The sequence below is a fragment of the Neurospora crassa genome, linkage group IV, assembly GCF_000182925.2.
Source record: "Neurospora crassa OR74A linkage group IV, whole genome shotgun sequence".
NCBI classification, from domain to species: domain Eukaryota; kingdom Fungi; phylum Ascomycota; class Sordariomycetes; order Sordariales; family Sordariaceae; genus Neurospora; species Neurospora crassa.
The window spans coordinates 794,175-808,474 of NC_026504.1; the positions used below are offsets into that span (position 1 = coordinate 794,175).

Consider the following 14,300-nt stretch of genomic DNA (forward strand, 5'->3'; position numbering starts at 1 on the left):
GATGACATGGGTAAGGGATGGTGTTACTTGGTACCAGTATGTAGCTCGAATGCTACGCTGCTCCCGCTGTGCGGGCAGAATGCTACGGTATACCACCAACCCTGATTTGGTTGTTAGCGCGGGACTTCAAAACGCATTCTTCGCAGCCCTGTCGCAGGAACCGCGCTAACAAGCAAACCAGGGTTGATGTTACGTCATCCTGGCTTGTTGTAATCTTCCACCCAACTCTTGAAAAACCTGGGTTGAGCTACGGTACACCACTGTGTCATCGCTTGATGTTTGTGTGTCGCAGTCCGATCGAGCCATGGGCATCTGGCAGCTCGAAGGTGAAGTCTGAAGGTAGGATGGTAACGCGTGGAGGGTATGGGTCGGATCGAATGTTCTCTTTTGGACGGGCAAGGCTCATCGAATGAACTGCTGGCCATTGCGCGATTGACGTTTCGGAAACATCAATGGTGTTCGAATGGCCGGTGTTGGATTGGCCGGTTGGGGGTTCTCGGTATCAAGCGCGGTCGGATCGGTCGAACAAGTGGGAGGAGGATTCACCAAAACGACAGGATTAGTCGAATGCTGCCCAGTTCTCCAGTCTTGAGTGGGCAGAGAGCGACTGAGCAACTGGACCAAGTTCGCTTTATGCCGCAGCTCACCGACCAGTCGAAGACATTTGTCGCGTGCCTGGCAAGTGGCAGATGGCTGCTTCCTGGCAACTGATGCGACGACCATTGCGCCTGCCTTTTGAAAGATTTGTTGTTGTAACGAACTTGAAATTGCGGTTCCTGAATTGTGAATGGCAATTGCTCGTTCGGATATCACGGCGCAAGTGGCCGCGACTGCCAGGACATCCCAACTTGGGGCGCATACGCGCGTCCCCGGATGAGGAGGGAAACATCCCGGCCGTCCATGTCAGCGGGGAGTTCTTGGCCCTGGCTACTGTTCTCCACTCCCTCCACTATTCTCGTGACTCCTAGCCAATGATTGGCCGATCGAGAAATCCAGAGCCCGGTATCACGTCCGCCAAGACCAACAAACACATGCGAGCAAAAAGAAACATCAGACGGCAACAGCGGTGGACATTGCTCGACATTTCTAATATTGGCAGTTACAGTTGACAGCTGACAAGATTGATTTGGACTTCAGGTTGGGACAAGAAATCAATCAGTTTCAAAATCATCAAGTTGAAGAGTCTCCTTATGTTGGCGGCAACTCGACCACTGAGAAACATCCAACCGTGTTTGTGTCCCTCGGCTTGCGCTAATATTGTACCTACACGTGTATAGGCCGCTAGTACCTTGCAGTTGCAGATTCATGTGCCCGCCTCTTCCCTAGTCTGTCTGTCGTGTTCGTCTGAGACAAGACATCACTATTCTTCATTCCTCTTCAGGATGCCAATGTCAACAAGCCAGCCGAAAGCGAACGAGACTTTGACTTGATGGATATGGACATCAATGTTGTCACTGGGGCGGATGGGCGGTACGTATTTTTACGGCGATTTTACGGGTTCCATGGCCAACTCGGGTCACCCTCACGAACAGAGCAGACAAAGGCAGGATGCTAGATCTACTGTGTTAGTCGTTCAAGCACCTCAAGAATAGCCAAGTCCAAGAAACCCCGACTAATACCAAGATGCTGCTTGTCCAAGACTTGCCGAGATCCGACAGATGGGTGATGGAAATACCTTCGACATGTACACACACGCAACCCGGCCGATCGACATCCACCGCTCCACCTTTCGTCATGTCCACCCTTTTGCCAATCCTCTTGGCCTCCTGAATCTAACCAATTCCTGAGCCACGCCGCCTTCGGCTTGACTTCTCTCACTTCTTTCTTCCCCAGAATCGTTCGCTTCCACCCACTGGAAGCCGGATTCTCCATTCTTGGCAGCCTCTCCAGGACCATCCTGCTGGCGCTATCAGGCCATATTGGAAGTAGTCCGATTGTCCAGTTCACTTCTCATGTCCATTCCCGTTGATTCCTGTCGGTTCCCGCTTGTTTCTCCCTTTATCCCTTCCGCTGCCTCTTTCTCCCCGTCAACTCCGCCTGTCTCTACCCTAAGAGAGACACTTGCACAAGGCAATGGCCCATCAGTTACCCTCAACTCTGGACCTGGGGAACGACGTTAGTCTCGACGTCTCCACCGCGCCAACGACCCCAGGAAGCAACTTGTCTTTCAGTCCCGTCCTCCAGGCTGCGGATGAACAACCGGGGATCCCCGCCATGAAGCCCCAGAGCACCTCCAGATCGTTGTCGTCCACGCTGTTCGACACTACGGCCAGAACACCGCCAGTCCGCAACATCTGCTGTGTTGGCGCTGGCTATGTTGGTGAGTCTTGCCAAACTGTGAGGGTTACAGTCGAGCGTTCGTAGACTAATAGATCTTCAGGCGGCCCTACTGCGGCTGTTATTGCCTTTAATAACCCCCATATCCGAGTGACGGTTGTCGACAAGGACGAGAAGCGCATTCGACGATGGAACTCTGTACATCCCCCCATCTACGAGCCTGGCTTGAACCACATTCTGCGCATTGCCCGTGACGGATCCAAGGAATGCACCATCGAGACTAGGTCCCTCTCCACGACCAACACAACATCTTCGAATACGCCAGATGTATCGGATGCGTCCACTCCGGCCTCAGAATGCGGCAGCCAGTGCGGAGACAATGTTTCGAAGCCTATTCCTGCCCGCCAGCCAAATCTCTTCTTCACAGCCGATGTAGCCAAGTCTATCAGCGAAGCCGACATCGTTCTGATTGCGGTCAATACGCCAACCAAGAGCCGTGGTGCCGGCGCAGGTTCTGCCACGGACATGACTGCCTTCGAGGCTGTCACCAATGTGGTTGCGCAGCATGCCCGGCCGGGTGCCATCATTGTAGAAAAGTCTACAGTCCCCTGTCGGACGGCGCAGTTTGTACAAGACACTGTAAGGACAACCGATTTGTGTATGTAAAGGGATTGGCTCGCTAACTGTGCCCCAGCTTGCACTCCATAGGCCCGGTATTCACTTCGAGGTTCTTAGCAACCCCGAATTTTTGGCTGCCGGAACTGCTATTAAGGATCTTCTCAACGCAGATCGTATTTTGATCGGTTCCAGTGCAACACCATCTGGTCAGCGCGCAGCCGCCGCTTTAGCATCTGTCTACTCCGCTTGGATCCCAAGGTCACGGATCATCACTACTAATGTGTTCAGCTCTGAGCTTGCCAAGCTTGTCGCGAACTCCATGCTCGCCCAGCGCATCAGCAGTATCAACTCGATTGCGGCCGTGTGCGAGGTGACTGGCGCCGATGTCAGTGAGGTTGCAGGTGCGATTGGTGCCGACCCCCGTATCGGCAGCAAGTTCCTCAAGGCCGGTATCGGTTTCGGTGGCAGCTGCTTCAAGAAGGATGTGCTCAGTCTGGCTTACTTGGCCGAGAGCCTCCAACTACCCGAGGTAGCAGACTACTGGCGAAATGTCATCACCATGAACGAGTTCGCCAGGAACAGGTTCGCTTCGCGTGTCGTGAGGTGTCTCAACAACACCCTCATTGGCAAGAAACTCACCATGCTTGGCTACGCCTTCAAGAAGGATACCAACGATACCCGTGAGTCGCCAGCGGTGGAGATTATCCGAACCTTGGTGGAGGAAGGGCCTCGGGAGATTGCCGTCTACGACCCCTGCTGCAACCCAGCGCAGATGGCCGAGGATATCGGTCGCTATGTCGGCGCCGAGGTACTACAGAGAAACGGAGGCCCTGTCATTGTCTACGCAGACGCTTACGAGGCCTGTCACTCCTCTGACGCGCTACTAATTACCACCGAGTTCGATGAGTTCAAGAACACCGGTGAGCCGGTATCAGCGTCTGCCGAGGTCTTGGCCCCCAAGGCTGCGCCTGTCAAGGCCGTTGTCCCCGACCCGCGACCGTTCAAGGGTGAGGAGCCAACCGAGACTGAGCTCCTTGCTCTTCATACCTTTTTACTGCAGTCAACAGATGCGGAGGATAAGGAAGATCCATTGCATCGCTTCAACTCCGTGCCGGACTGCGCTGAGGACTGTCCAGACTGTTTCATCGAGAAGGAAACGGGGACCAGTGGTTACGGAGCGGGACAGGAGCACGTCTTCAAGGGCAGGCTCGACTGGAGGAAAGTTCACTACCACATGCACAAACCTCACTGGGTGTTTGATGGTAGGGGAGTGTTGGAGGTGGCGGGCATGGAGAAGTTGGGCTTCCGCGTGGAGAGTGTTGGTCGTCAGGGGAGGGTCTGATGGGCTTTTTACCCTTACGCCCATAAAAATGTGTCAACCAAATTGTAATTGAATATCTGGCCAGGAACGGCAGCTATAATGGATAATGTTTGGATAGCTAGAGTTGGCATATACATTTCGAGACAACGGAGGCACTCACTGTATGAATGCCTCCAGTGTTGACAAGTGTAGTATCGCCTATCACATATCTCAGTCAAATATACAATACTCATAACATACGGATTCTGGTTTGATCTCTCGCATCCATGTCCGCTGCGAATTCCTCGGACGTGTCCTTAGACTACTACTACTACTACTGCGCAACCAGCAACGCGGATAACCGGTAGCCACCGATGAAGCTATTCACAGATATCACTACGCAGAATTACACACATCCCCATCACTTTCCCGAGCGTTGTCAGGAGCCAGGCAAGTCGACTAGGTATGCCGATGCAAAGCTTCATGCAGCCTCATACACCGCATCTTGCCAAAGTTGCTGCCTACCTATCTACCATAGAGCTGGCAGAATCCTAGGTATGACGGCAGGCATGCCAAGGGACGATGCTGACGGCCAAGTCCAGCACCACGTGCTATAAACCGTCCAAGGCACAATTGCATTTGGCATGCTTGGCTTACGTGGGTTGTTTGTGATGGTTCGTTGTTGTATTAGCAATCAGTTGACTAAACTAGACATTCGAGAGTGTTGCTTACGAGTTGTTGTTGTTGTTGTTGTTGTTGTTGTTGTTGTTGTTGTTGTTGTTGTTGTTGTTGTTGTTGTTGTTGTTGTTGTTGTTGTTGTTGTTGTTGTTGTTGTTGTTGTTGTTGTTGTTGTTGTTGTTGTTGTTGTTGTTGTTGTTGTTGTTGTTTGGTGCATCCTTGATCGTGATTTAACACAATTGAGTTCGTTTCGGGAGTTACAGGAGGCTTGACAGGTATGCATCTTACCTAAGAAAGGTATTTGTTGATTAGGTATGTGGATGTGGGGAGGTCTCGAGGATGTCCATGAAGTAAGTACCTGTCAGGCGATAGACTGCAGTGTCAATTTGAACCTGTCAGTCTCTATTGTATCATATCCTGGGCTGGCTTGTTGAATCCATTTCGGCTGGTCAAGGGACTGGCATAGACGTGCAGCTGGATTCAAGTGGTATCTCTATGTGAGAAAATGCTTTCAGGGGTTCCGTCTCACTTATTACCTAAGTGATGTCGAAAGACGGGTTTTCGAAATCACCGCTATCCAGCTCACCTCCCTAACCTTCTCGACCTTCTCAACCTTGCGTGCATAGCATCCACATCATGCCTCGTCTGCATTTGATTCTTTCCCCCCTTTCCTGGGGTACATATGTACCTCCTGTCCCCCATTCCCGTGAGATTCCGTACCCGTACCTATGTACCCCGTACAGAGCTGTTGGGGTTCGCTTGTACATATGTACCCGCAAGACATTCTGGGAAAAGGAGCCTACGGAGTGTTTCCAACCTAACTCTCAACGGTTGCGAACCTATCGAAGCGAAGGATTCCAAGACTTGTGGGAGACCATCAATGCTAGCTAGGTATCGGTATGCATGCGGATGAATTATCACGAGTCCGCCATTAAAGTCTATCGGCGAGCTCAAAGTCCCCGTCCCCGTCCCCCGTCCCCGAAATGTTGGCTTGAGACACGACACTCGACTTACACCTCTCGAGAGACATGGACGGAATGATGAACCAGGATGTCCATGCAGTCTACGATATCAAGACATGCGAGCCCGAGGAGGACGTAAACTTCAATCTACCTAAGACAGCCAATCGGCTTCCTTTGTAGGAAAATGTTCAGCCTCAAATTTGCGCCCCAACCCGCGCCTGTTGAAGGATATCTGTGTCGCTATACGCTGGGTTTCACCGCCGTCCTGTTTTACGGCCCCACGAGTCGGGTGATCATACGCATGCGAGATTTGGCGGCGATGGGTCGTAGATGAACAGGTGGGATTTCGTGGGAAAGGGAACTTCGAACGCCACCATGGTCACTTTTAGGTAGGTGGCGCGACAGACATCCTGGCTCTCAGGCACTGCTGACCACGGCAATGAAGTCTGAAGCTGTAAAATGGAAGTTTTTCCAGCTCATCTCCATCTCCTTTTACTTTTATACAACCCAACCGGCTTGCAAGTTCTCATTCTTCTCGATTTTGAACGGAAGGACCAGAGTCCGCTGCTCCCCGGCCCCTTCCGCGTCAATCCAGGTTCCCTTCCGATCACCACCACCATCACTCAATGCAAGTGGTCGTCAATGCCAGGCCATGCAAGCCACACCAATGAGCCATTTAGGTAGACAAGAACCGGAACAGTTCGCGCTCGACAGGAGACTGTGAGCTGTGAGCTGTGATTGGTGACCGCTTTCAAAAGCTGCAGAACACGATCTGCGGTGTCCGATGCGTACCTAAGGTAGGTGGTACCTAGGTACATAACAGCCTCAACTCGACACAACCATATATACTACCCACCATGCTATAACGCCCTCTCCGAATCTTCAACTCACCGGTGCCGTGATGTGCCGTAGAAACTCGCGAAACAGGTGACAAGATATCCCCTTTTGAGCGCCGGACAGAGGGCAGGCAGATCTGTGCAGGCAGCTAGCAGAATAAGGGCGGGCTGTATGTACTCAAACAGACCCGGGGGGGTTGAGGTCCAACTGACCGGGACATCAAGCGTACCTTTAGTCTATAAGCATAGGTATTGTAAGAAGACTCGAATTGATAATGCTTCGGGGTGGCATCATGTACCCCTTTTTCCCCCCTTATTCTACCCCCTCTTGCGGACATTGATGCAGATATCCGGACATACATATGTCCCCCATGGCATGTGCGTGCTTAGATTCAGAGGCGCGCGGCATAGTTCTGGTAGATCTTTGTCATCTGCCTGGCGCTTAAACAGGGATACGGCATTGCATCGTCACTGCCCCAAGTGGGAGTATCGGAACGAGAAGGGCAATGTCTTCGTTGTGGCCTGGGCCGTGACTGAACACGCGAACTGTTGAAGGAGTCAATTCCTTAGTATGTCTTGACAGCATCCAAAAGGACGGAGCTTCAAGAGTTCAAACTTTCACCAAGTGCCTCTAGATGTTGTTTTGTGGAAGTAGGTTGGTCGTGAATGATGTTACTCGAGATCTCCCCGAGAGTGTGCCAGAAAGACGATTACTGCGCCCCTATGCTCTCACCTCCCGCATCTGGTTCGGGAAACCGGGGAACCAAACTTGGCGATCATGTTTCCCCGCCTAGACATGGCTCCTGCCTGCTTGGAAACAACTCTTGGTGCATTACCGTCGAATCCAGGCTCCATCCAAAAAGCGAGATGAAGGACCTGCCACAGCCTGCAACTGCACGACTGTCGGATACGGGGAGCATGGCTACACCGATGTTGTATCCTGTGCCAACTCCATAACAGCCAGTCATCGCTGCGTGGTTGTGGTGTGGCTGACCATTGATTTCCAATCTCCTCCTCTGGCATAAGTCACCATAGTATAAGTATATGGCCTCCTCGCGGCTCGAGCTGGCTGAAGTTGCTCTTTCATCACACTCTTTTGTTTCTCCGGGTTTTGCAGAAACCGAGCGAGAAACGACACTACCATGATCTTTCATCATCTCCTAGGCCTAGCCTTGGCCGCCACCCCTCTCGCCTTAGCCGTCGAGCTGACCGGCTATGAATACATCGTCGTTGGCTCCGGCGCCGGTGGCGGTCCTCTCGCCGCTCGCCTAGCCATGGCTGGCCATAAGACCCTTCTGATTGAAGCGGGTAACGACCAGGGCAACAACGTCAACGTTACAGTCCCGGCCTACAGCACCCGGGCTACCGAGGACGAGAAGTTGTCCTGGGCCTTTTACGTTCGCCATTACCCCGACGATGAGCAACAGGCCCGTGACTGGAAGACCAGCTACCGGCTACCGAACGGCACCATCTACACCGGCCTGTCCCCGCCCGAGGGCGCCGAGATGCTCGGCACATTCTACCCCCGCGCCGGCACCCTCGGTGGTTGCACCGCCCACAATGCCCTCCTTGCCGTCTACCCCTTCCAGTCCGACTTCCAGTACATCGCCGACCTGACCGGTGACGATGGCTGGTTGCCTGACAACATGCGCCAGCACTTCATCGCCTTGGAGGACAAGAACTACCCTCAGGGTGGTTACTACGGCCACGGCCAGGACGGCTGGCTCTCCATCGAGCTTCCCACCTTAACCACCCCGGACTCTGAACTTTCGTCTCTAGTCGTCGGCGGCGCTTACGCCCTTGGCAACGCCACTGATTCACCCATCAGTCTCACCTCCCTCGCAACCAATGATCTCAACGCCGACACCATTGCCCGCGACCATGATCCGAGCTACAACGGAATTCCCATTAGCACTAGGAACGGCACCCGCAACGGCAGTCGTGACTTTGTCGTCGCCGTGCGCGACGCCCTTAACCCCGACGGCAGCAAAAAATACCCGCTCGACGTGCGCTTGAACTGTTTCGTCACCAAAATCACTTTTGATGATACCGATTGGGATGAGACAGGGGAACCAGTAGCCACAGGCGTCGAATTCCTCGACGGCGAATATCTCTACCGCGCTTCTCCCCTTTCTTCTTCCTCTTCTTCTTCTTCCAAGCACGCGAAGCATGGAGGTAAGCACTCCAACGGCACGCCCGGCTCTGCCAAGGCCTCGCGCGAAGTAATCATCTCGGGTGGCACCTACAACTCGCCTCAGATCCTCAAACTCTCGGGCATCGGTCCGCAGGATGAGTTAACCAAGTTCGGCATTCCCGTCGTTGTCGACTTGCCGGGAGTAGGGGGCAACTTGCAAGACCACTACGAGATAAGCGTCAACGTCAAGGTGCCCCAGGACTGGACGGTGCTCGAGAATTGCACGTTCCTGCTGTTCGACAATACGACCGATCCGTGCTTGGACCGGTGGGAGAACCCTGTCATGGGAAACCGCGGCACTTATGCCTCCAACGGCGTACCAGTTGTCATGCTGTACAAGTCTAGCGCGGCGGAGGGCGATGACTGGGATTTGTTTACTTTTGGCGGGCCTCTCAACTTTGCTGGTTATTACCCTGGTTACTCGGTGGACTTGGTTGCCGAGCATAACTGGTGGACGTGGGCTATCTTGAAGGCGCACCCGCGCAACAGGGCTGGTACTGTGACGCTTCGCTCTAGCGATCCGTTGGACACTCCCGAGATTAACTTCAACTACTTTGAGTATGGATCGGGCGACTACGAGGCCGATTTAACGGCGATGCGCGAAGGCATTTGTCTTGCGCGCGACGCACTGAGGAGGTCGGGCGTGTGCACGCAGGAGGTTAGGCCCGGGGCGGATATACAGAGTGATGAGGACCTTGATCAGTATATTATAGATGACGCGTGGGGTCATCATGCGAGCTCGACCTGCCCGATTGGGCCCGATGGGGATCCGATGGCCGTGTTGGATAGTAAGTTTAGAGTCAGGGGGGTCAAGGGACTGAGGGTCGTGGATGCGAGCGTGTATCCGAGGATTCCGGGCACGTTTACGCAGATTAGTACGTACATGGTGGCGGAGAAGGCGGCGTGTAATATTTTGGAGGGATTGGAAAATGAAGAAGTGGATGATGGTTACTGGAGAGTTTAGCATGTGTTTCATCAAGATCTGAGAACAGGGTCAGGACAAGCACATGGCAGACAACGGGACTATCCCAAATAAAGTCCAAATAGGATCGTACTGTTCCGTGTCTATTAATTACCCCTCCAGAAGTCGGCACGGTCTAAGCCATCGTGATTCGTTCAAGTTCTCCTGAAGGCCGTTGGAAAGACTCTGGAAGATGAGAACGAAACAGAGAGACCAATGCGGGGGATTGCGACTCGTCATGGACGGAGACTAATTGTGACCGCGCTGAATCAAAGGGCAGTCGCTCGCTTGCTACGCTGATGAAAGCAACAGGGAGCGAAAGCGATCAACTGACTACGGCTTCAAGGGCCATGAAGATGTAGAATCCGTCTGACCACAATCTCTTTCGAAAGACGGATCTTTGTCGACGGATCTCGTAACAATAACGTGTCTGGAGTACTGCTCATCAGAATCCGGGTTAGCCTCATTCCTCGTTCAGTCTTCTTCGTTTTCCCCTAGAACCTAGACTTACATGCGCCCCATCAAAGGGCACCGCCGTCTCCGTCTCAAGTAGCACAGCATTGCTACCTCTAGACTTCGACGGTCCTCTCCTCGAGAACATGGAGTTTGTGCGTTCCCTAAGCAACCCCGGAGGTCCAATCGGGCCAAACTCAATACCGTTTGCGGACGCGGACGTAGCGCTGGCGAATCCGAGCTTGCGGCCAATTTTGATGATTAGCGGGCGCAGCGTAGCGAGACTACCTGCCGTGATGGCCAGACCTTGTTCCACGCTGGACCAGATAGCTACGTTGGCCGTTAGGAAAAGAAAGTTGGAGTTTTGGTAGTCGGTTAGTTCGTCGAGGTATGTCATGCGGGCTATAACTGCGCAACTTGCGCTATAGTGCCCTAGAAGTTAGTCGCTGCTGACTTGGGTCAGAGGGTAGGATGAATGAAATACGTACAGACATCCCATGCCCATCAGTATCATCAGAGCAATCCTCGTCTTGAGCTTCATCTGGAGATGGTAAATGATCCAAGCTGGGAGCAGCGCGTAGACGAGATCGGTGATGATGTTGAAGACGCTGCACGTGTATCCCACGGCGAGAATGACCCAGGACCTCACGCATTTTCCACCAGGTGGTGATTGATCCCAGAAGTAATAGATCGGTTTGCACTGGAAGATTGTGAAAACGATAAAGGCTATGCTGTTAGAGACTGTAATTATTACGGCGCCATGAATGATGCGTCTGTGTATTTTGTTGATGGTCGTAAGGCGTAGCAGAAACCAACTGACGGATAGCTTGGCGAACAGGATGGTGACGGTGTAGGCATGGTAGCACGCCCACCAGAACTGAGAACGCCATCAGGTTAGCTAGGTAGGAACTCGGTCGGCCTTGGCCCTTGGGTGAAATGAGAGTCAGGGGGGATGTGCGGCACATACCTTTTTGGCTTCTACAGTTGAGTCATTGTCACGATGACCAGTTCCGTGGTGAATGCCGGTGATAGCAAAGGCAACGTATACCGTGAAGCAGACCATGGACATGGACATTAGGATATCGTCAACCCCAAAGCAGTCCCTCCTGACCCAGAGACGCGTGTAGCCACGAAGGGCGACGGCGGTGAACGCGAGAGCCCACGAGCCGAAGTTGACACCCAAAAGGTCTCTGGCGCTGTATCCCTTGTCTTGTAGGTCCATTGTGAGTGGGCGAGATGGCGGAGGTAAAGTTCAACCTGGTTCAGGAAGAGAACCGGGTGAGGATCGGGGGGAAGAGAGGGGTGTTGTTGACATTGCGGGAAGCTGTATCGTCCCAACTACCATGTGGTGGTGGAAGCACTGACAATGTTGCTTGCTTCGCAAGGGCGAAGAAAATCGGCATCTCGTCCGGTCTTTGGGTACAAACATGGTATCAAACTTTCAAAGTCAAGATAATCTGCCCAAACGGATTGTAAGCGCAACTTGGACGTAATCACTGATTAGGACGATCGACATACATTGTCAAGTTGAGCCATCGTGTTTCCGTTGGGATAAGATGGAAGGCTGAGAGCCCATGAAGCGTGGACTCTGTATCAGCAGCCGGGGGGTCTGCGCCAGCGGCTTGTGATGGCCGTACACATCCCACGTTTTGGCATCTTTCCGACGGGTGACCATAATCTGATATTCCTATCGAAGGTCATTGGTTTCGGCGGTTGTGTCTTGAAAAACGGAACTGACTGTGGACGGGGAGCGTTTGATGTTAGGTGCCTGGGAGGAGTTGCTGGCCGGCGAGTAAAACGAATCAGTTATACCGCTAACAGCTCGGGCGGCTGTCGCCCTGCAGCGCAGTTAGCAGTCCATCAACCGTAAAGCCTATGGTTGGTGACTTTGTGTCTGCGAGTCACTCCCTATGATGTTTGGCATTGTGATAGAAGAACGATAAGGAGTAGTTCATGAATATAGCTAGCAGTTAGAAGTGTCTCCAATTTCTCTTTACAAGACACTGGTAGAGCATCAACTGTTTGTATGTGATGATGATTAGAAACAAAGAGGTACCTCTTGATAGGCTCTTTCTGCTAATGCTGTGTATATCCCCGCCCACGCATCAAGCCAGTGATGAGGTCATGATGGTCTGTGCATCCTACCGCTTTTGGCATTCAGCTGTACATAGTAGTAGACTAACCAGGCAAGTATCGACGACAACTGAACCACGGGACGCGTTACGATAAATGATCCAGCTTGCCGTCTTTTCCTTTTTTTTCATGTCCTTCCCAGGCTATGATAGCATTCAACTGCGACCGACAATCTTCCATTCCCAAACTCCAGATTTTGTTTCTCGATTGCGCGCGCACATACAACCCACCAGAACTGCAGCATTCGCGTCAGCTTGACACTAACAATAAGTACCCCACTCAAAGTGACAGTCGATAAACACCAACATCATTCATCACCAGATTCGCGACCCATATCACTCAGCCATGGCGTCCGAAATCCCCCCGACGATGCGCGCCTGGCAGTATTCACAGACCACGGGTGGCCTGGAACAAAACTTGGTGCTCAAGGACGATGTTCCCGTGCCCACCCTCTCGCCGCGTGTGGGAGACAAGGAGCTGCTCATTGAGGTTCTCAGCGCGAGCATCAACCCTTCGGACTACAAGATCGCCGAACTGCCCCTGAATCTGGGCCGTGCTGTCGTTCGCACGCCTGCCACTCCCGCCTGGGACTTTTGCGGCCGCGTCGTCAAGACCACCAACATCGTCGACAACTTTCGTGTCGGCGAGATTGTCTTTGGCCGACAAGCCCCTACTCAGCACGGCGCTTGCGGCCAGTACATTGTGGCAAGCGCAAATGCTTGTGCCTCCCTGCCCTCGGGTGTTGATGTTGACGAGGCTGCCTCTCTGCCCTGTGCTGGATTGACCGCCTATCAGACCATTGCCCCCAACGTCAAGCCTGGCGACAAGGTCTTCCTCAATGGCGGTTCCGGTGGTGTCGGCTCCTTTGGCATCCAAATCGCAAAGGCCCTCGGCTGCCATGTCACCGTCTCGTGCTCTGCCGCCAAGGCCGAGCAATGCAAGGCTCTGGGTGCCGACGACATCATTGACTATACAGCTGTCGATGTCTGCCAGGCCTTAAAAGAGCGCGGTCAGGTCTTCAAGCTCTCTGTCGACAATGTCGGTCTTCCGGCGGAACTGTACAAGGCCGGCGATGACTATCTCCTGCCCGATGGAAAGTTCGTGCAGGTCGGTGGGCCTGTGTCCTTGGCTGCCCTATCTTCAACCATGTCCAGGCTATTAAGACCCTCGTTTCTCGGTGGCGGAAAACGCAAGTTTCAGTTGTACACTCTGATGGGCGATCAACACCAAGACTTGGCTATACTCGGCCAGATGGTCGCAGAGGGCAAAATCAAGCCTGTAGTCGAGCATGCCTATGATTTTGAGGATGTCCCGACAGCCTTCAGGGACCTCAGGAAGGGCAAGACTCATGGCAAGCTGGTCATTCACGTTTCGGAAAAGGGTGCATAAGGAACAGGTGGTCCCTTTGCTGCCGGAATCGGTCTTTTCTGCAGCATCCCCGCTTTCTCTGCGGACAAGTTACTTGTGCAGGGCACAATGGTTCAGGCAGTAACCATAGCTGTCATATAAAGCTCCTTACTACTGTCATGTCATCAGACCCTTTTCCTTCTCGTCGCAACCTCCATCAAGTACGAAACTGGACAAGCCTACTGATACATACTCGCCATCTACTCTGCTCCAATAAGTAAAGGAGCCCCCAGACGGAATAGCACAGAAGAACAACGTCCGTGTAATTGTCAAAACCCACACAGGCGGACTATTTGGCATTGCCATTTTGTTTCTTTGGCAGCTGTTAATCATCAAGCCACATTTCCACATCGATTTCCGCGAATCAGATATTCCACAGCCCATTTCGTCCACATCGAGAGAAGGGACAGAAACCCCCCTTCCCGGAGATGGTGAGCTTCAGGCAACGCGTTTCCGCATCTTGGGCAATAATTCAAACAAA

General features: G+C 52.9%; 5 protein-coding genes across 6 annotated transcripts; 3 read left to right on the forward strand and 2 right to left on the reverse strand.

Annotated features, from left to right (window-relative positions):
• The first annotated feature begins 1,149 nt into the window (after positions 1-1,149).
• NCU04936 lies at positions 1,150-4,469 on the forward strand. Of its 2 annotated transcripts, none has more exons than XM_011395818.1 (4): positions 1,150-1,564; positions 1,640-2,320; positions 2,381-2,916; positions 2,972-4,469. In XM_011395818.1, exons 2-4 carry the CDS (start codon positions 2,074-2,076, stop codon positions 4,235-4,237), a joined length of 2,049 nt encoding a protein of 682 aa, XP_011394120.1. In that variant the 5' UTR covers positions 1,150-1,564; positions 1,640-2,073; the 3' UTR covers positions 4,238-4,469. The 2 variants fall into 2 exon arrangements, with proteins under 2 accessions (XP_011394120.1, XP_011394121.1); XM_011395819.1 differs by having other exon boundaries at positions 1,150-1,470.
• A 428-nt stretch (positions 4,470-4,897) lies between these two features.
• On the reverse strand, positions 4,898-5,903 carry NCU04937 (hypothetical protein; the record flags this gene model as incomplete). The annotated part of the gene is made up of 4 exons (XM_954292.3): positions 4,898-5,161; positions 5,460-5,486; positions 5,562-5,599; positions 5,888-5,903. The coding sequence occupies 4 exons, from the start codon at positions 5,901-5,903 to the stop codon at positions 4,898-4,900; spliced, it is 345 nt and encodes a 114-aa protein (XP_959385.3).
• Positions 5,904-7,813: 1,910 nt separating this feature from the next.
• NCU04938 (choline dehydrogenase) lies at positions 7,814-9,829 on the forward strand (the record flags this gene model as incomplete). Its single annotated transcript, XM_954293.1, has 1 exon — positions 7,814-9,829. One exon carries the CDS (start codon positions 7,814-7,816, stop codon positions 9,827-9,829), a length of 2,016 nt encoding a protein of 671 aa, XP_959386.1.
• A 69-nt stretch (positions 9,830-9,898) lies between these two features.
• On the reverse strand, positions 9,899-11,549 carry NCU04939 (hypothetical protein). Its single transcript, XM_954294.2, has 4 exons — positions 11,247-11,549; positions 10,768-11,156; positions 10,338-10,701; positions 9,899-10,264 (listed from the first exon to the last, which is right to left on the reverse strand). Exons 1-4 carry the CDS (start codon positions 11,499-11,501, stop codon positions 10,160-10,162), a joined length of 1,113 nt encoding a protein of 370 aa, XP_959387.2. The 5' UTR covers positions 11,502-11,549; the 3' UTR covers positions 9,899-10,159.
• Positions 11,550-12,502: 953 nt separating this feature from the next.
• On the forward strand, positions 12,503-14,277 carry NCU04940 (reticulon-4-interacting protein 1). The gene has a single exon (XM_954295.2). The coding sequence runs from the start codon at positions 12,758-12,760 to the stop codon at positions 13,799-13,801; it is 1,044 nt and encodes a 347-aa protein (XP_959388.1). The 5' UTR covers positions 12,503-12,757; the 3' UTR covers positions 13,802-14,277.
• Positions 14,278-14,300: the final 23 nt, after the last annotated feature.